General features: G+C 41.6%; 1 protein-coding gene across 1 annotated transcript; it reads left to right on the top strand.

Moving 5' to 3' along the window:
- The first annotated feature begins 1,177 nt into the window (after positions 1-1,177).
- On the top strand, positions 1,178-20,374 carry fam110d (family with sequence similarity 110 member D). The gene is made up of 2 exons (XM_088933382.1): positions 1,178-1,437; positions 17,726-20,374. Exon 2 carries the CDS (start codon positions 18,442-18,444, stop codon positions 19,666-19,668), a length of 1,227 nt encoding a protein of 408 aa, XP_088789508.1. The 5' UTR covers positions 1,178-1,437; positions 17,726-18,441; the 3' UTR covers positions 19,669-20,374.
- The last annotated feature ends 1,257 nt before the right edge of the window (positions 20,375-21,631 follow it).

Here is a 21,631-nt window from a genome sequence, read left to right as displayed (position 1 = left end):
CGTTGTGAGAATGAGCTCATTCAGGACTGATTATGTCTTACACTGAGTGCTTCAAATGCTAGTTAAGAAAATGTTCTCAAAACTAACTTTTCTCAGCAGTCATCATATACCCAATGGTCATATTTGTACTGTGATATACGATTTAATTAAAGCAATGTCCTTGGACCCAGCTGTGCACAGTATAAATCACTTACCAAAGCGTTTTGTACTTCTAATTATTTATTTCTGTGCTGGCCTTGGCATTTCACTGATAAAAAAAACATTGCACAGTTATTATTAATCATTACTGCAAATGTGACAAGTCTCTTCTGGTCTCTTCAAGAGCAAAGAAACAAACCAGATTTCAACAGAAAGTTGCTTAAGAAATATTGTGCCACTTCAAGTGAATAGTTCAAGAAGACAAAACCAGAAACGTTTGCTGCAGACTAGTTCTCTTCAGACTCGATGGTAGACTTTCTTTTCAAAAGTTAAAAACATTTCATTTGCTGTATAACAGGACAGGAAGACGGCGCAGCACGAAGAATTAGCAAGAAACCTGACTCGCATTTGATTGATACTTAAAATTAAACGGAGATGTAGTCAGAGAACCAACTACGTAAATGCTTTCAAATGTGTTGAAACTGTAAGACTAATATTACATTATATTTCATATAATTAAATATAAATATATAATATTCAATTAACACATTTTCCATATCCTAGCAATACAGGATGTAAATAAACTTTACTTTTCGGTATAAAATTATCAAATTCGAGTTTTATAAGTGGCTTTCCTAACTAATACGCCTAAAGAGCTATTATACATGTTAAAACATTAAATATGTTCAGACTATAAAACGAATGATGAACAGCAAGAGTGTATTTAATGATCCCCGGAGCTGATAACATGTCAAGAATAAAAGGCTCAAAGGCCAACTGCTTTAACGCGCTATTTTCTTTATTTGCCTCTCCGGGATCCCAAGTCTCTGTTTTATTGCGAGAGCTACGTGGAGGCTTATGACGGGTTCGTCCCGTAAGGAAACACAGTAACTGCAGTGGCCACACAACGCCGAGAACGAGGAATTAAGACAGTACTGTAGCTGGAAAATGCGTTTCCAACAACAGTGCCCCCTTCTCACCGCGGAAGCCCATACAGGTAGGTGGGAAGAGGCGTCGGTTTACAGCAAGCGTACCTGCCCACTCCTCGTTCGCAGTGGATTGTTCCGGCTTGCGGCTAACGTTTCGCTGACCCCAGGGGCTATCCGGCTGGAACTGAGCGAGAACGCAGAGACTGGAGCAGAGCACAAGTATCGAGGGCTGATGAGCGAACAGCAGTCAGTCGCTGCGGAGGTCTCAGCTGATGCGGCTGACAGAGTCACAGGCGCTCCTGCAGCGGGACTCTAGGGGACACGGAGACACAGATAACAGAGACCAGGCGTGGGAGAGCGGCGTTCAGAGGTAAGAGCTGCTGTTATATCTCTATCAAGTTCCAAAAATCGAAGATTGAATGAAGCGTAACGTTTAACGGTGCAGACCGTGTACAATTTAGATTATTTGTTCTTATTTAGTGTAATTCACCGGCTTCCAAAATATTTTACTACGTGATCGTAATAAACGTATTGCAGTTCTAAAATTCAGTAATTACCCCTATTTTTACGTCTGCGCCTCTGTCCAACTTCTTAGCTTATTTAAAAGCATGTTTCCTTGTTATCAAAGATGATGCTATCTGGTGGCTTTAAATTATTTAAAAAACCGCTTCAAAGGTTGCAGTCAGATGACCATTTTGAAATGAATTGAGTTTGTGCTGTAATCTCAGTTTAACGGTAGAATATTGACCTGAGATCGTTTTAAATATTTAAATCAACATGGGATTTCGGTTAGTTTCCGTACACTGTGGTTTTTGAAGACACCCAAAGGCAAAATAGGTAAGGGAAGACATTACTTGCATCAACTCGCTTATAATGACTGAAAACAATGTGGTACTCAAACTTAGAATTGTTTCATTGCATCCCATTGTAACCCCTGCCTGTAAAAACCCAAATTATTTCACTGTAACAAATGAAACAAAGAAATGATATTTCACCTCGATGTTATCACGGTTTAACCCGTAGACCATAATCGTTTGATACACATACGTCGTTGTTTTGGAGTAAATAAGTCTGATGTACTGTAACTAGTTGAGTGAGAATAGCATCGGATATCAAGATGTATTAACTGTAGTTTTGTACAAATAAGTTTATTGATAGCTCTCACCTACAGTATGGTCGTATTTCCGCACGCCAATAAAACGGTACATTTTGCAAATCTCTGATTAATTTGTCACGGTTTGTATTTCGTGGGCAACCCGCGGTTACCCGGTCAGAGAAGTAATTAATCTTCTGAGGTGTGTAAACTTATACTGTAGGACCTCAATTAGATGCAGTTCTGTTCCTGTTGTTAAAAGCCAGCCTCGTTTTATGACAGATTTCGGTTAGTCTCTGTGGCATGGGACTCTACTTTAGAGTTTGACGCTAAAACCATCATGAGAAGAAACTGGGGGCTGGCTGTTTGATTCCCATTTATACTGTGGAGATAAAAACGTATTACAGATCGAGGGCGATATTGTTCAGACATTACATTTAATTTTAAATTAGACCAATAGAGTGATAAAATAAAACGTCTTCGCAGCTTTGAAATATAAAAAAAAACAGAACCAGGTTTCGGGTGTCAGAGTTGGGTTGTCCTTGTAAATTCAAGTTTTCTGTTCTATATAACTGTTTTGTTGCAAAATTAGCTGTAGTATTCTTGGAAGTCAAATTCAAACATAGCCATCTTTATAATAATATGGGTTCGGGGACGCTTGTTAAAGTTTGAGCATCATGAAAAAATATGCTTGGCTTTTTCAACACAGTGAATAAAGGGAAATGTAGAATTAGGTCAAAATGTACAGCCAAGAGACACTCCAAGAAACCAGTCTTTGCATTGAGCGCAGCTTTAAGCGAGCTCTCATGTGTTGTTAAACCGAGATGAAAGAAGCAGAGGCTGAAACAACTTCCATTCTTGCTGTGTGCAGAAGTTTGAAAACTATTTGATCTCCGTCGACGGAGGGGGTCATCTCATTTTAGCAACCTCTCGCGTTTGTTGAAGCGCTTTAAGAAGCCACTTTAAAGGCGCGATATAAATTATTATTATTATTATTATTATTTGTTCCGCCCTCTAGAATTCAGAGGGCCTCTTTCGGTAACGTTAGCCATCGCGGGGGTCGGGCTATCTCAGCTGGGCTGAAATCGTTCCTCCTGCCCTCGGGCAGAAATAGAAGCGGTCTTCTCCGGTGGCAGTATCAGTGCGCACCCCCCCGAAGTCAGGCGCTGCTGTGAGGCCGTGGTCTGGAAAGCAGAAGGTTAAAGCCATGTACTGTACCAGCAGGGCAGGTAACGAGGAGCTGAAGATCAGCCCTTCTCCATTAGGACCCCCGAGTCTTCTGATTTTCGTTCCAAGTGAGCTCTCAATTACCTACCTGATAACAGACAATTGGGCCTGGGAAAGCAAATTACGAAATGAAGAAGGTAATTGAGATGTTCCAATGTACTGGAATGTTTTGGCTCAGTCCCATGTGGTCTGGTGGTGGTGGAGGGGCGGATAGCAGGCTGGTGACTTGGGGAATGCTCCAAACATTTGGAAAGGTGTGGGGGGAAGGGATACCCCAGGGAATTGGGGGGGGGGGGGCTGAAGGAGGTGGATGGATGTAAAGAGGAAAGAGATGATTCTGCCACACTCCCGGGGCTCAAAACGAGCAGCTTTGTCATGGAGACACGGCATGCAGCACTAAAAGGAGCAGCCTCAAACAATGCAAACACTCAAAACCCATCAATTTGTGACTGTTTTCGCAAAGGTAGGCACTACAAACACCAAATAATGGTTAGGTTGTAAAAATATACTGTACTGTACATGTATATCGCACCAATGAGTCTGAATAGATTAAGACCACACTGGAAAATGATCTAGTTATTTGGTGTTCAGCTGTTAAAACTGAAAACAGGACTAGACAGTCACAGATTATTCACTGTAATAAAATTGGTCCCGCAACAATTGCCACAAAGCTAAACAGATGCTTTGCTGCAAAAAAGAAACAAATAATCTAGAAATGGGATATTTAATTTGGTTGAGAACCCCCCCCGCAAATGTGTGTGAGCTCAAAGTACAAGTCCTTGCTGTTGTGGATTTAACAACTGAAGAATGAAGGAACGTGAAATGTCAAGAATTAACATTTTCATCTAAGTTTTTTTTCAAACTTGAAAATCAAATCAAGAGACTCCATGATGGCTCATTAAGTAATGGTACTTGTTCAGCATACTGTTTGAGACTGTTTGTATTGCTTGTTTGAACCTGGGCTCTGCTGTTTTTTTTTCACCATTCTAATAATATATTCAAATAATAATTACCTGCAGTGAGTCACGTAGATGAACAATTAATAATAGAGAGGGTGGGCAGCGCGGTGGTTAGCACTGTTGCCTCGCAGAGCTGGGGCCCTGGGTTTAATTTCTGAGGTGTTCTCCTTTGTGGAGTGTGTATGTTCTCCCTGTGTTCATGTAGGTTTCCTTCAGGTGCTCCAGTTTCCTCCCACAGTCCAAAGACATGCCGGCTTCTGGGAAAACCAGCCCTGGTGTGAGTGTTGCGTTCCTGTGTCTGTCTTCCCTGCGATGGGCTGGTGTCCTGTTCAGGGTTCACCCGGCCTGGTACCTGTTGCTTACCAGGAAAGCCGGAATTACTGGGTAAATGAAATAGTGAGAGTATCATAGGAGACAGATGCAGTAAGTTGTGGTTTAAAACAATCAGGTTAATTCCTTGTCCTGTAGACTAGCTTTTCCCAATCCTAAAACTGTCAGTCCTAATTTAGATTTTTTTTCCCCACATTCCCAAAAGCCGTAGAGACATGTAGCTGGTGCACATTGACTTATTCACACAGTTTGCAGGGTCGTCAGGAAAGTGCTGCTTATATTAGCGGCCCTTCGGCAAGCATAGCTTATACCACTGGAAACAGGAAATAATTGATTTGTCACCATATCCTTGTCAATTATCAAATGAGGGAGTCGGGGTTGGAGCGAGTTCAAATCGTTAATACGGGGGTGCGTGGATCACGTTTGGTCTTGACCGCTGTCCTCTGGATCAGAACCTCCCCCATTTGTTTTGCCCGAGGGGGGCTGTTTTACGCTAATGGGTCCCCTCTTGCGGTTCCTCTGTGGCTGCTCCTCTGAGAGTCTGAAAGGCGGAAGGGAAATTGTTTGATTTGCGCAGGCCTCGCCTCAGGGTATCTGACTAGCCAGAGCTATTGACAGTACATCTGCACATCACAAGGCTTCGCTGGAGTGAAGCCCAGCTAAGCTGTTACTTTAATGGCTGAACACAGCAGCACCCTTAATGCATCCTTCACTGTACAGTAGGTTACAGGACAGAAGTGCCAGAGATGGGTGCCCATTAGTATAAATACCTTTAATAGCATAATAATAACGTACGACAGGCTGCAAATGGGAGGAGACCATTTGGACAATCTAGCCTTTTCTTAACAAATGTGCAGCCCTGCAGTGTGTACCTTGCACATGGCTGACTAGCATGGTAAAAACCAGTGATCCTCTGTAATAAAGGGTGAGGTAATCTGATAGGACCGAGGGAGTCAAAAACGTCTTATTTTCTCAATTTCTAGGCTTTCTGATACAAAGTGTCTGTTTTACCCGAGAGAGATTGAAAGTCCTTCTCTCATACTGTACTTGTGTGCATTTAAGGATACAAGTTGAGCTGTGCTTGGCAACAAATGTGAAACTTTGCTTAGGCAAAATTTTACTAAAGAGCCAATATGTTATCCACTAAACCACCAAGATTCCTGCACAGCTGCCTTTCCACCGAGAGGTTTTGTGAGTGAGACGGCCAGAGTTGCGTGTTGCTGGAGAAGGCGGGACAGATGTCTGATCATCCTGAGCTCTGTAAAAGACATGCACGGCTTCTCCACAGCTGTAGGCTGCCCATACCAACACGCAGCAATTACAACTCAGCTGCGCCATACTGCCCGGGCACTCCGGAAAGCTTGCTCACCACAGAGTAGCCAGGATTGGCTTCTGAAGGCACCAGAATGTCTAGGGATGTCTCTTGAATGTGTTGCCAGGCCTGCAGCCAGCACCTTGTAGCACATGGGCAGAAGCTGGTACTAACTGGCAACTACTCGAGCTCTATATAAACAAAACCCTGCAAGTATTATAGGAATACAGTATTTGAAACATTCCTAGCTGGCTTGCATCCAAAGACAAATGATAGTTCTGAGCCATGAAATACAGGTACATAATTAGCTCAATTCAATAACTAAGATATCAGCTAGGACAAAATTCAGAAGATACAGCCCCTTGAGTGTTTAAGTTCAAAAGGTCCCCCTTTTTTGAACAACAGAGAACAACTGGTTGGGTGAAACCTATTCCTCTGATATATTACAGTGTGAAGACGTGTTCTTTGTTTTTATTTTTTAATACCAGCACTAAGAAAAGGGGTATATCATGTAGGAATGTCAAATTCTCTAAAAAAAATATTCACAATCGTTCCTCTTTCCTCCTTGTTTTACTGTGGTCTAAATGAAATACTAAAACGTTTGTTGCCATCATTCGCAATCATGACTGCAGTTTGCAAAGTGCACACATCTACAAAGGAAATCAGAAGATCACCAAAATACCCCCACCATGGTATCTGTGAACACCCCTGAGCCCCCCAGCCTCACAGAAACATCTAATATTTGAAGTGGAGTCTGCCATTGAGCTAGTCCGTGCCTCTGGTCCCAGTGAAGGCCTTGGCTTGCCAATTAAAGGGGAAGTGTGTCTGATGACATCAGCAGCCCGCAGCACAATGGCCAAAGGTTATGTTTTTGTACCGAGAGCAGACAGCTGTTTTGGGTGGTTTGACAACAATAGCGGCAAGTCTCCAGATAAACCTGGGCACCCGCAGGGTTGTCATGAACTCGGAAAGAGTGTGACTTGTGTGTTATTTTTTCGGGCTGCTCGGATTATCGCCGGCTTCCATTTCCGCTCGTTTCCCATTCCCAGGATCCCCGTTTTATTACAGGGAACTGTCTCCTGTGAGTTTCTCTCTGGAGTACTTAGGAGGGAGGGGGAGAAAAACGACCTTGAAAGATGTTGGTTAAGGAAGCAATCTGTTTCCAGGGATGTTGTGTGATATTTAACTTTTATACTCAGCAGTTCAGTTCAGTTTCTCTTAATCCATTCCTGTGGAAGGAAAAATACCCTCAGTGAAGTATCTGAGGTTTTTATTGTGTTTTGGGGGATTCGTTTTAAATTCAGCACATGGGTGCTGTAAGTTTTAGTTCTGTTTATGGCCTGTCATTTGCCCACATGTGAGCTTCAGGAGTCGAGAGTGCTTCAAGCATAGTAGCAGTGTCCTATAATTATTTTGCAGACAGTTGTGTAGAGTGTGTGTTCTGCCAAAATGTATTAAATCAGGTGGCAGCAGCCTGTGGGCTTTTGTGGTTAGTTCTGCACAGTAGTGTTAAATGCTGCTATACCGACTTGTCTTGTTGGATTTTCAATAGCATTTTCTTGCTTTAATCATTGTGAAGCTTTTTTTTATTTTCATATGAAGAGTTGGTCCTTCAGGCCATAGACATATAAAGATAGATACACACTAGTTTTATCCCTAAGAGCTTCCTGGAAAAGGATGGCGGAGCTGGTCATGAGGAGAAAGATTGTCTTAAAACACAGTAAAGTAGAAATGGGAGGTGTGACCAAAATGAAGTGTCAAAAATACAATCTAAAGGAAGACTTTTTCTCTTATCTTAGGCTTAATATACATGAAGGCAGCCATATGGGAAAAGATCATAACCTTATGAACTAGGGCCTACAAGATCAGGACAAGCTTGGCTGCTTCTAGAGTCTTCAGTGCTGCACAGTCACTGTCTTGCCTGTCTTGGAGTGTGGGCTATTCAGTGACCCTGGCATGCCCTCCCTTCACAAATTTAAACTGTGCTCTCTGTCTGGGGTCAGTGACCTGTATGATCCACATGTTTTCTAACAAGAGGGATTACAACAGCAGCAACTCTCTGGGAGTCCCCTCCTTTCGACTCCGCTCACCGGCACAGACACAGCTGAATACTCAAGCCCACAGCTTCCCTGTGTCTTGGAAGTATAGGCATTTCTTCTGTCGAGGCAGAGTTCCGTTCTGTGCAGCTGCTGTGTGCTCCTTGTTATAGAGATGGTCATTCTGTTGTGTTTAGGTCGTACTTTTCATTTCTCAACAGTCAAAACAAAATAGTCCATCCAATAAATATGAGAATATTGAAAAAAATCTTCATTTTTCATTTTTTCCAGCTTGTGCACATTATTGTTAAAAAGGATGTCTTGAAGCAAATGTGTGCGGCTGAGGCTAATATTTATTGTGTAGAACTGCTATGAATCTTAAATCACACGGGAATCTTAAACTGCCCGAGTAAATAACTTGCTAGTAAAAAATTTGGTTATGTCTTATTTTGCTGTCCAGGTTTGAGATCCTATTAAATGAAAGGCTTTGGGTTTTTTCCAGTCTCTGTCAGACAGAAAGCAGAACGTGAGCATTTAGCATTCAGAAAGAGGACATAACTTTTTGGTAAAATGCAAATCCTGTTTTTGGAAACAAAATCAAGAAAAAGAGTTATTGGGGGAAGAGATAAGAGCATTGCAATAAAACTCCCACAGATAATGATTTAAAAAAAATTTAATCGCAAATAAAACAAAGCCCTTTGTGATAAGTGATTTGAATTAATTAACCACTTGCATACGGTATTGTTAACTGTATTTGTTTGTCCAACATCTAACAACAGAAACTAACCCTAGTGCATTTACTGAATTAAGTTTTTGGAAGCCCCTACTTGCTGTCTGAAACTGTATAAGTTGCAGACAGAATACAGTAAGTATTGTTAAAGGAGCTCCTGTTGTGCAGTCCTGTATGGTGTGGCCGTAATTCTTTCCTGGAAGAGGTCTTTCTCCCTGTATGGGCTCTGCCTTCGTTAAATAGAAAACCGATAAATCTGAGTCACACGCCTACAAACTGGACAGATTAAATGGTTACACCATAAGCCTTTAACAAGCAATCAGTACAAAATAGTGCACTTTCACTAGTGTCAAGGAATCCCAGTTTCTACTGGTCATCCGATTGTAGCGGCTTTGCCACCGGATACCTGATGTTGTCGGATTTCAGATGCTAAGCAAGATTGGGTCTGGTCAATAATGGAATGGGAGATTACTCAGGAAAAGTCAGATTGCTGCTGTAAGTGGACCAGCAGGTGGTGCTCTTCCCTTAGGACTTGAAGTAGACCAATGCCAACATCCCAGTATAGTGACCGAGGACTTTGTGGTCGAGGGGGTGCTGCCCTTTAAACCAACATCCCAACTACTTGGTCATGACGGAACCCATTGTAACATCTGTCAGAGTAGTGTTATTAACCCACATTGACCTAGATAATTCTACTTAATTCAACCGGTGAAATACTTCCTCACGTCTGCTGTGCAGCTGGGCTGCTGTGTGTCACTCAGGTAGGTGCTATATTCAATGGAGGATGAAGTGGGTCCCCTCCTGTATATGAGATCCTTTGGGAGCTCTAGCTCAAGTACCAGTAACCTGTCATCTGAGGCGCTGCACTCATAGAAAAGCTGTTTATAACGTAGAGTCTGTGAAAGAATCATGCATGTAGGTAGGTTTATATAAATATGAATAATCATGGTATGCTTGTTATTCTTTCATGCACATCACATGTATAGCTGTGTGTCTACACTGAGAAATAGCCCTTAGAAATTGCTTTTCTCTAGCACTCAAGTTTAAGATGCGCTCACAAGAGAAAACTGAGAGGTTCAGTGGAGATTTAGTCCCAAATTATAACCTCTTGCTCCTTCCCAGCTACATAATCACTCAGCCAGCTGGAACCAACAGGAGCAACCTTCACCATATACTTAGATAGTCTAAGTATGTGAATACAGTCACACTCATTTTTTAAATTGTCTTAATATAAATGGCCTCTAGTTCCATTCAAGTGAGCAAGCCCTACCATTTTGTACATCTTAACAAAGAATCAGGTCAAAGTGGATTATACACGTTTTCCTGATTCCCTGTCGCTATGTCACATTTTCATTTTCTGACTGCTTTATCCAATATATAGCCAGGCCCAGGTGATCATGTATGTGTGTAAATGAGCCTCATCCTCAAGATAGTTCATCTCTCTCGCTTTTTATAATCATTAACTTTGAATGACAAAAGAGAGTCATTCAAGGGTTAAGTACCCATCTCTTAATTTGTGCCTCTTTTCTTGTGTCTCGACCTTGTCTGCAGTGACCTGCTGCTAGCCTTTACTAATTCAGAATGTGAGAATGGGCCATAGATCACTGCACTAATGGCAGTCAGGCCAGTACAATAGGTTGCAGATTTAAGCCCCAGATTGTCTCCATCAAAACTGAATGGCTTTCTCTGACTATTTTTTTTCTTTCTTGGTTTCTTATGTAAACTAATGAATTAAATTGTGCAAAATCACTCTCATATCTTTAAAGCTAGAGAAGGTCACTGTTATTGGGATATATAACACCAACCATGAGTATAGAGGTCCCAGACATTGTGGAAAGCTGTTTTTTGGAGGTACTGTCACTGATCCTGTAAATTAGTTCGAGTAAATTGTTCACTGGGAATCACAAATGGCATTTCAAATAACATTAAAGCTCAAGTTTGATGTAGACTGTATTTTGAATGCAGCTAAATTCCTATTCTAATGTTTCTTGGCATTTGAGAGTGTGGATTTTCCCAGCTTTTGGGAGCTGTGTGGGACAGGCACCCGCATGAGGGAGCGTGTTACACACCGTCATTTTAAACTCCTCCGCAGCAAGTTTTAAAGCAGAAACAGAGGGATTGTTTTTTGCTTTTTCAATCATGGCCTAATCATTCCTCTTGCAAAACACCAAAGCATCATGGGGATTCAGCTGCTCTGTTTGTGGTTTGCTTCATTTGATGGGAATTCAAGCCAACGATTATCCAGAACCCTAGGTTCACTTGAGTTTCCTCTGTTCTAATCAAATAATGCAGCCTGTGGATTCACAAACCCCTCGGAATTACACTTAAATGTACAAAAAGTAGTATCTATAGTTAAATGCCCATACTGCATTTATAAAGCATTAGATTCCCCTGTTATTTTAATTTATTTCTGTCAGACCTGCACACGTTTCTAATTGCTGAATTACTAACCCAGTCCCCTTTCCAGCCTAACTCTGGATTAATCCTTTGTCAGCACATGTACGGTTGAACACGGAGCTCCAGTAATTGGGCTCTCTTTACAAGATGGGAATCGCAAAGGAGCCCCAGATGTTGGTGCGTTTGAAATGTTCCACCTGGTTCGAGAATCTAAAAAACACCACGGCAGGCGCCTTTCATCAAGGGCGGGGCTGGGGCTCAATTGGAGGGCCGAGCTGTGTAAAGGGTCACTTAAAAAGGCCCAGCCAAATGTTTCCTCTTTGCAAAAGTGCATTCATTTATGTGAGGAAGTACCCGGAAGGTATTTGGCATCTGATAGCCTTGAAAACCCCCTATTTGGGAGGGTCTACAACCAACCTTTGAACTACAGAAGAAAATGGGAACAGGGTGCAAAAACTGATAATAATTGAATGCATTGGGCTGATTTTCTGTTCAAAGCACCTTCCTTTTTTGTAGGCTTTTATACAGCCATATATTTTAACTCAATCTTAGTAAAATATCTTGTTCAAGAATGCAATAGTAGTGTCTCCAACCTCCACCCTGAGATTTGGACTCCTGACTGGAAGGTTGTAAGTTCAAAGTCCTAACCAGTCCATTGTACAATAATACACACTCGACAATGCAGGCTTATTTGGTTTTTATTGCTCCCATGTCTAGCTATTGAAGCTTTAGGCGATTTATTTTATGAGACTATGATGAAAGCTCTCTTTTGTTTTGGTGACACAGTGTGGAGTAATGTAGTATAGTGATACTGTGGCTCTAGATTCCTTTCTGGACTGTCGTACGATCACATCCCAGGTGGGGTGGTGGCTGCTGTACCTTTTACTCATGTTGCTCCAGCAATCCTACCTATACAAACGGACAACAGCATTTTGTTGTAAAATGTCGTAGAAGGAGTAAAATGGGTAATTGAAATCCACTGTGATGAAGTATCATCCATTGCTAGCGATAACAAATAATACTGATAAGTTGAATAAAAGTTGACGTTTTCCATTTTGAAAAGATTCATGGCTGTGTGGCTGTGAGTGTGGCTCCCTCTTGAGACCTCGAGTCCTTGGTTCTGTGCTGGCATACCTTCTGTGTGGAGTTTGCATGTTTACATTAGCTAGATGGGTTAATTGGTGTCTCTAGATTGTGTGCACTGGCGTCTAGATCTGTGCACCCTGTGATGTACTGGCGTCCTGTACCATGCTGTCCTAGACTCCAGGTGTCCGTGACCCAAGAATCAGTGGCTATGTGAGTAGCTTGTTTCCCTGGGTCCTGAAGAGGATCTGTGCTTATTTTCTGATCTGCCGCTGAGACATAAACCATCTGGTTCCTTTTATGTTGCAGCCTGTTCACGCTGGGAGCGCCCTGAGCCCTTCTCCTGCAGCAGCAGGACAGCTTCACAGGCCAGGCTGCAGTGAACCCTAGAGAGGGCGATAAGAGGGGAGAGCCCAGCGGCTGCTACATAAAGGACTAGCAGTCATTATAGCTGGGAATCTGGCCAGGTTTTACAGGGTGTTGTAAAAGGCCAGGAGCACACAGCTCTGCTAATTCGCCTCATTAGAGGTAGTGAATGCTTTTTGAACTTCCAGGGAATTCCTCACTAACTGGGAAGCTCTCCTTGTTTTCCCGCTGGAAGAACAGGACTTAAGTTACAAATACGAGCAGCTTGTTCACCCAACCTTGCCAGTCTGCTTGCTAGATGTTAATGGAACCTGAAAACCTGTGAAGCCTTGGAGTGTTGACCTCAGCTTGTTTCTGAGGTCTAAGACTCTGGAGAGATATGAATTGTTTGTCAATAAGTATTAGGAGACATAAGAGGAAGTAGTAGAAGATACTTTCCTTTTCCTATCCTGTAGTATAGTAGATCAGCTTACCTAGTCTTGCACTTAAATTACTTTAAGCCTTTACATGCATTTTTTAAGTTATTATGGCCTAGATTAAAATATAGATTTTGTGTGTGTCAATGATGTGTTATTTGCTTCTCTTAACAATCACTATTGCAAACACATTCTAACTACAATTCCATGTAGGTCCGTGTTCAATTTGTAACCCCTCAACTAAAGTTTTTAGACATTTCTGCTGTAAGATGTTTATAATGTATTATAATACATACACATTTTAGGACAAATAACAATACAAATGTTGCAGAGGTCAAAGAATTCCGACAAAAAAGCAGAGAATTCTTTCATTTAAGTTTCAATGTTAGGCACATGTGCCTGTTATGATTAGTGCATTAAAACTTTAACATGGCTTATTGCAGGAACTTACAGCTGAGAATAGTGTCATTAAGCAGTCATACTGCTTCATATTACAGTGATTAGGTTAATGCTGACTTTTAAATGCTCAAATAAAAGTTAGCTTTGCTAACACGTAAAAATACCTCTGAATTTAGAAAGCTAAATTCATGAATACAAAAAGCATAGGAAATCAAAAGGATTCCTACTCTTTACAGCTATGTGCTCAGAGAAGTTATCATGATTTTGCAACGGTAATCTGTTCAACAGCAATCCCAGCAACAACAGGACGCACAACTTTTACTGACGCCTTTACTTCAGCCGTTCTCAACCTACAGTAAAAAGCAAATCAGTATCAGCAGTTACCAGGTCTGATAGTGTATATGCTTGGCCTTTGAAAAATGTGGAAATGTGTACCTGTTGAAAGAGTCGCACAAGCTGGGTTGAAGGGTATCTGCCAAAGCTCTCAGATCAAAGAGAGCCAATTCATTAAAAAGGGCATATGGCAGCATGCTTTTATAATGATCACAAATCATACCACTGCATGATAAAACCGTACTACAAACTTTATGTATTATCTAATCACAAAAATACATTTTGTTTCATTTGGATATGAAAAAATACATTGTCACCCACAGACTTGACCTGTTTTGTTTCTGATTGGTATTTAAATTGCTCCTGATGTTTAGTCTTGTTTTCTTTAGTCTTTGAATGCTTTAGAAATGCTAAGGTCATTCAGACAGATGGTTGTTGTCCATATAGTTTTTTTTCATTCTTTCTTTGCAATAGTGGACATAAGGTGAAGAGTGAAATCCCAAGAGAACAAAACTTTCCAGAATAGAGGAGTTATTTAGTTTGACTTTAGCTCATAAGCATCTACAGTATGATGTAATAAAAAGCTGTTGTGTTTGCGTCTGCTCTATTTCATGTTTGGTGTTTTGTCTAAGTTAAGCTGTCTCCATATTATCTTTAAATTGAGATAGCTAAGCTTTGGTTAGAAAAATGAGTGCCATAGTTACTTTATGAGGGGACAGGTTTTCCCAATGTGACATTTTTATTGCCAGCTTTCCTTTACTAGAAATACAGTGAAGGTTTCTAAAATAAACTTGTCTGGTGTTTCATGGTAACATAATGTAACCATTGTGTTATGGAAATAATGGAAATTGTGATTTTGTTATTTTGTGATTGTGAAATTCTGATATTTTTCTGATATGAGGTGGCTTGTCCGTTTGTGACTTCAGGTGACTCCAGACTCTTCCTTTGTTATAACCTACCGGACATTTCTCAGCCCATTGTACTATTTCCCAGCATTCTGTCAAAGCAAGTGGGAAGTCAGTAATATTGTTTCATCCCTTTTTGGGCTTCGTACAAAAAGTTATGGAAAGAAAATGGAAGCTGGTAGTTATATTAGGCTTCATTTTTGTCGAAGGTCCACATGTTTTTTGTCTGTGATGTAGTTACACAGATGCCCTTCATGCTTTCATTGTGCAGATAGCTCCTCTGTGGTTTTATTTAGAAAAACCTGCATTTACTGTACCTCACATCCTGGTCAAGCAAGAGAGTCAGACCTCTGGATTACCAAAGGGCAGGTAAACACACTGGGATTTTGTTAATGTTGGACCTCGGTGTGTTTTGGTTTCTTCAAATGTTTTTGATTTTCATTCAATCAAAGTTCCCCAACAAGTACCTGGACACTTAAAATTGGTGTCTGGTGTTTTTAATAGGCCTGTCTTTCTTTCTGTAGTCTAGGCTCATTCCCCAGCTCATCAGAGAAAGGAAGGAAGCCCTAAATATAGCTTCCAGTGTAATGTACTTCTCTGATGATTCACTACTCTGTTTTTTTAAAGTTTTTTTTTCTGACAAACCTTCTCTTGTCATCTCGTGTCCCGTTTCTTTAACCCTTTCTCTCATGCCAGTGTACTTGTAAGTAGTTTTGGTTCCATTTTGTTCTTCCTTGATATTTACAGGCCAGTTTTGTGTTACCATTGCCACTGCACTGCACCACTGCAGCTTGTATTAGACTGTAGATGCCTGACCATAGCTTACCATGATTCCACTGTTCCTGTTTGCAGTTCGCTATGTTTTCCCCACATTACAGTATATTACCATAAACATTTATAAGGCAAGACACATTCCTGAAAGACTTTCTTAGTGACTTTTGAAAGTTCAGATTTTAATCTTTTAAACTTATTGATTTTTAAAGTTTGTCCAACAAACTGGAAGTTGAAATATTTTATGTTTTTTTTTTATCTTAAAAGCAGCATTCCTGGCCAGTCCGCTGTGGAGTCCTCTCAGCACCTGAGGTGCATCTCGAAGCCCAGTTACATTATTTGAATTCTGAAAGTCTTTCATCTCTGCATCTATGAAAGAGAGGCACACTCCAGCACAGATGTTTTTATTTTTAAAAACAATTGAAACAAGCTTTTAGTTTGCCGAAATATGCAGGATTTAGTTTGCCTGACAGTACCTTCGTTCTTAAGCTATTCTATCAGGCCAGTCAGTAAACAAAACACACCTTCAATCATGTCTGTTACAGGTCAATTCATAGAACAAGAAGAAATATATATTTTTTATTTGGCTGGTTAAGCCTTGAAACCTATTGTATGGTCACATATGGTCTGTGGTGGCTAAATGATAAGGTTAATTAAATGCATCTCTTAAATGAAGCGGTCTACAATCTGTCTGAGATCTTATTAAAACAATTTAAAAAGCAGCTACATTGCTAGTTACTGGATGACAAGTTGGAAGCTGAATACAGAAAAGTCTGGGGGCTCTCATGGAACATTCTGGAGAAAAAAAAACATCACATAGGTTTTAACAGCAATGACACGCTTAGTCGATTCTTTTGGGATACTAAATAAAAAAAAATGAAACACCCCTGCACTCCAGGTTCTCCCCACCTCGGTGAAACATGCCTCAGGCTTGTGACTGTGCCACATGCCCAGGGCCCAGGTCTTCCTTCTGCTCATAAGGCCTTGGCTCGTTCTGTACTGCTAAACCGCCAACCAACTGTGCAGACAACAAACCCCTTTCATCTCCGGCCCTCTCCTTTATTAAAGTGTGCTGACACACGGACGCAATAATCAGGCAGGAACTTTTTTTTCTAGCTATAAATACTCACGAGTTATTTCTGGGCCTGCATGGGTTAGTCTTATTCAGCTATAGGACCCCACCCCAGCCCCCACAACTCTCTCTCCGTATGCCCTCTAAATAGCACTCTTGTCTTTCTGTGATTAAAAAAGACCCGATTAAACTTTATTGCCTTTTCTAGCTTTGGCTGTAATTTCATTCATCTTTAATAAGAGGCCTTTTAAGTTTCTGGCTCCTATTGAAGTTCTGTGTGAGATGTCTGCCTAATGGGTTTTGCATTTTTAGTTCACCTAAAAGACCACTGCATCAGATTTTAGCTTTTAAAATATTGACTGGTTAATGTATGATTCAGTTTCACATTCAGTGACAGCACTGCAGGAAGCAGAGAAGGTTGTCCCACAGTTTGGTGCTTGGTGCCCAAAACGTGGTTTTATAAAAGTGCTATTCACATGTCATTTTTTGAAGGGGATTTTTTAGAAATGTGCAAGCAGTACAACTTTAAATTCAGCTCAGAGCTATATTTACATAGACACGTGCCTGAGCCTAGTCTGTGCCTTTTGTATATGAATCACTTTGACATCCATCAAGGTGAAAAGCACTACATGATCTCAATTGTAATTTTCATCTTGGCACAAAAATGGCTTTTTTTGTACTAGACTAAAGTGGGCCTTCCTACAGGAAAGACATAGAACTGATAAACTGATGCAGATTGAAATAAACTGTTGTGAAAGCCTTTCTAAGCATTTTTTAATTCCATATAAAAAGTCCAACTCTTTTGTGAACAATGTGTGTTTCAGTGATAAAAACTGGATTCATTCCATTGCTTTCTGGTTTCTTCCTGAGTTTTCACCTTTCATCTTTTACAACGCCTTTCAGAAAAGAGGGAACACTTTTTCTCTCTGGAAAAAAAGGCTTTAAAATTCACCAACACAGGCTTATTCGTTGTCTTGCAAATTTGCACATAAAATCTTTCTGTACCATGCACCGTGACATACCGTGAAAAGAACATACAATTTATGAATTTTGACTGGTTGACTGACGGTATAAACTCCCAGACATGGGAACAAGCCAAACACGATGAGGTTTCCTGTGACACTGTGTGGGAAGTGTCTCAGTCATGTTATCAAATCTTTCCAAGACAAAATACCCTCACTGGAAGTAGTTTTGGAACTAACACGGCTTTTCGTCTTTTTTTTCCGCAGAAAAAAACTGGGACAGAGTCACACTTGGAGTGAAGATATCCCTTTGGCATTTGTGTCTTTCAAGGATGGGCTGCCAATGTTGAGTTTTGTCTGACACGTCGTCCATAAATCCATAAGGATTGAAAGATGAGACTCAGGAGCAAATATTTGAGATCATTCTTTCTGGGTTAGGGAAAAGATATCTATGGAAGACAGCAGCCGAAATGTGGACAAAAAAATTCCATTCACAAGTAAATTCTTCCTACTATTTCTGGCATTCTTGTTATTCTTTTTGTGGGAAGCAGGCATCTCATTAAGGATTCCATTTGGAAGGAGGAAGAAAGGACTTCCCTACCCAATTATCAGAGTGGCTCTGTAACTACTGGATATAGATATCAATTTGTATAGCTTTTCCAGCGCCCAACAAAGAGACTAATTTTAGCCAAACCCATTCTGCCAGTGCGGTCAGTAGAATTGCTACTGTAGTAGGGATCCTAAAACAGATTTCTGTTGTAGTATTTTGACTTTTTTAGAGCTCTGGGAACTGTGTCCCAGTTCAGAAAAAAAATCTACGTTTTTGTTCTTTCAGAAGGATTTGGTCAGTTTTCCGAAAGAAAGAAAAGAGGAAGACCTTTGTATATTGATTCAGAAGGAAGGATCTGGGTTTTTCGTGTCCTCCATTTTTGCCGGGTGTGGCAAATCTTTCGCTTTGATGTCTTTGTCGGGAAGGGCCCATTATGAAGCCCCTCACACCGGTCGGTTCGCCCTCTCCCCTGAGGCTCCTGAACAAGGGGCCTGAGTACCTCCGGAGGCAGATAGACAGCGGCGACAGGGGGCGCTCTGTCAGTGCCGTGGAGCGCCTGGAGGCTGACAAGGCCAAGTACGTCAAAAGCCAACAGGTGATCAACAGCAAACAGGAGCCTGTACTTGTGCCCTGCGCCACCCCGCCCCCACAGCCAAGGAGGCCTCTGACAGTGCCCTGCGCAACCGTGCCCCTGCCACCACGCAGGCCTCTCACAGTACCGTGCTCCGCGCCCCTCAACTCACTGGGGCGAACCTTCGCCCCGCAAGGGGACAAAAGTGAAGCCTTGCAGGACATTGAGGCCAAGAAGGAGAACCAAAACTTGAAAGAGCTCAAAGGCAACACTGCCAGAACAACCCCGGCCACACCAGTGGTGCAGAACACCCCTGTACTAAGGAGGAGCTCAGGCAAACGCATGCTGAGGCCGGACTCTCTGATCATCTACCGACAGAAACGCGAGTGTAAGACGTCAGCAGGCGGCGAGACAAAAGGCTACAGCTTCGTTAGGCGGCTCTTCCAGGGCTCCATGCGGGAGAAATCCTCCCTGGAATCACCACCTAAGATGATTATCAATGAGGAGAAGTCCCCTTCCAAAGAAGAGGACACTCGGATGTCTTGGACCAACGACAAGGAGACGCCCATCAAGGAACAGGAAGTGAGCTTAGAACGGGACTCATCAAAGACGGAGGCAGAGCTGTTTGTAGCTCCCGACAGCCCTCGGACCCCTCGAAGGACTATGGTCCTCGAGGTCAGTCAGTCTGCGATCAGTCTCGCTGGGGACACCGGCAAACAAACTCTTTTGAGAAGAATGGGGCTGCAGCGCTCCAAGTCAGATCTCAGGCTACGCTACTCCTTGGCCTTGTCTGAGAAAGAGAGGTTCTTCAACTACTGCGGGCTGGACCTGGAAGTTGTGGATCGGTTGGGGCTGGAGAACTTTTTCAGTGCCAGCTCGGACACGGTGTCTCTGATGCTGCGAAGCGTTAGTGCGGGCGGCTCCGAGGCCAGCGAGTTCTCCCGGCACTCTGGGGAGGGACTGTTCGAGGAGGAGCTGACCGAGCAGGTGCCCTCGGTCGTGTCTGTGATTGAGAGGAACGCGCGGGTCATCAAGTGGCTGTATGGGTGCAGAAACGCCAAGGACACTCCCAAAGAATCGACTGTATAGAAGCTAAGTCTTGTAACTATGACACACCGCAGTGAAGCTTACGGTTGCCAGCTTTTGATGTTTAATCCCACCCTCTCTACCTGTCTTTAAGTGGAAAAACCGTTATTGGGTCGCATCTTCTTTCTTAATGAAATCAGAGATTTAATACCAATGAATACAAAAGAGGCTCAGATATATTTTCTGTTTCATTAAAAGAAAGGGGATCTCTTTTTTCCCAACCCATGAAAGATGAGTTCATACCACATGAGTTCATAACGCGCAGACTAAAGACATAATAACTTATAAACGGCTTTTAAATCATGTCTTGGAGAGCAGTGTGTCTTATATACTGTAGTAAGCAGATGTTATTTAATTAGATCCAAAGTAAGATAATTTTACCTTTGCTCGTAGTTGGTTTGCTAGCACAAGATACATTTAAAGCAAGGTTATATGGGTGGGAATAAACATAAAAACAGGCAGCCTTACTGATAATGTACGATACTGGACAACTAGGCCCAGTGAGCTGGCATATTTATTTGTAGATGTGAACTACGTCTTGATAAATGGAATCGTTTTACAGGCACTACTTGTGTATCTATATGTGTAAACCTGCTCTTGTTGTCACGTTGATGATAATGAAAGTCCTGATTCCCTCAGTTATTTCTTTTTTCTTTAACGTTTTCATATTTCAGATCTGGTGCACAATAAAAGAAACTTGGTTTTCAGTTCAGTTACGCTGTTATTTTTGAGTGTCTATTCTACAAGTAAAAACTGCAGGTCTTACGGAATGAGAAGAAGATCAATACCTGCAGAATGTATTGAGCAGCTGTGTTTGTCAGCCAGGTTTAACTTTTTCACAATGTGAAGAATCGCTAGTTTCTTGCCCATTCTCCTACAAATCCAATGGTATTTAAAGGCAAACCATTAAGAAGGATCTTGAGATTAGTAACATGATTGTGATGTGTAGGCAGTTGAAAACACATGCCTTCTTCAATTATAAATTAGCCAGAGCACATTGTTACTTAAATAAGGGGGAGGCTTTGGAAAACACAATATAAGTCTCCCCCTGGGAGTATTAAAGCACTGAACTGTGACTGAGGAATGGTGACTATGTTTATAAAATTGTTGTCTTGTAAAATGGACTGCCCTTAAGGGACACTCTGGCGTTTTTTTCTTGCAGGTTTCATCTCGGCAAGTCACAGAAACTGTTGCTCATTAACAAATCAAATTGACAGCCAATTTGCTCTGCTCCTTTTCCAAGAGTTCAGCTGGAGCTTTTCTCTGTGCCTTTGTGTGTTCTGTCAGTGATGTGGCGTTTCGTGATCACATTATATCACAAAGTACGAAGCAAGCTGACAGACCCGAGGGAGCAGGAGAATGATCTGTGTCATAAGCAGGGTTTGTGGGCTGTTAAGACGCAGGAAATATAAATATCACAAAAATAACAAATTCTAAGGATGTAGCAAACACTACAAACAAAACACAGTGGGAGGCAAAACATAAAACTGGAAAGCGTGTTATGCTTCACACATTACTGAAGGGACAGTCTCACACATACATCTTTTTCAGAACTGTAACTTTAGCATCTGCTAGAACATTTTTCTGCGATTGGCGGCCATCTGGAAGTGACACAGTACAATTTTAAATGTGTGTGGACACTCCGCAATGATTCAGAAATCATTTTGCTTTTCCTTCTGCCTGAATTTCACTGTAAAAATTGCTCATCTGTTATTGTCCTCCCTCCTTTTGGCCAACAACACAGAATACACAGAATACAGCAAGTACAGAATATGCAAATGGATGTGTTTGCAGCCCCCTTTATGAATAATAATGGGACACGTTTCTTGTATCTGCGCACATTTAAATTTCAGACAAAAATAAACATTGTCGGAACAGTGTGTAAAACAAAAGCCAGGAAAGACTGGAGTACCTTTAGCATAAGTGCAAAAAAAAACGTTTGAAACAAAAATGTATTTCATTCTTC

Source organism: Atractosteus spatula, chromosome 14 (assembly GCF_055471065.1).
Source record: "Atractosteus spatula isolate fAtrSpa1 chromosome 14, fAtrSpa1.hap1, whole genome shotgun sequence".
Lineage (NCBI taxonomy): Eukaryota > Metazoa > Chordata > Actinopteri > Semionotiformes > Lepisosteidae > Atractosteus > Atractosteus spatula.
The sequence above is the reverse complement of the archived record's forward strand: the minus strand, read 5'-3'. Positions and strand labels throughout refer to the sequence as shown.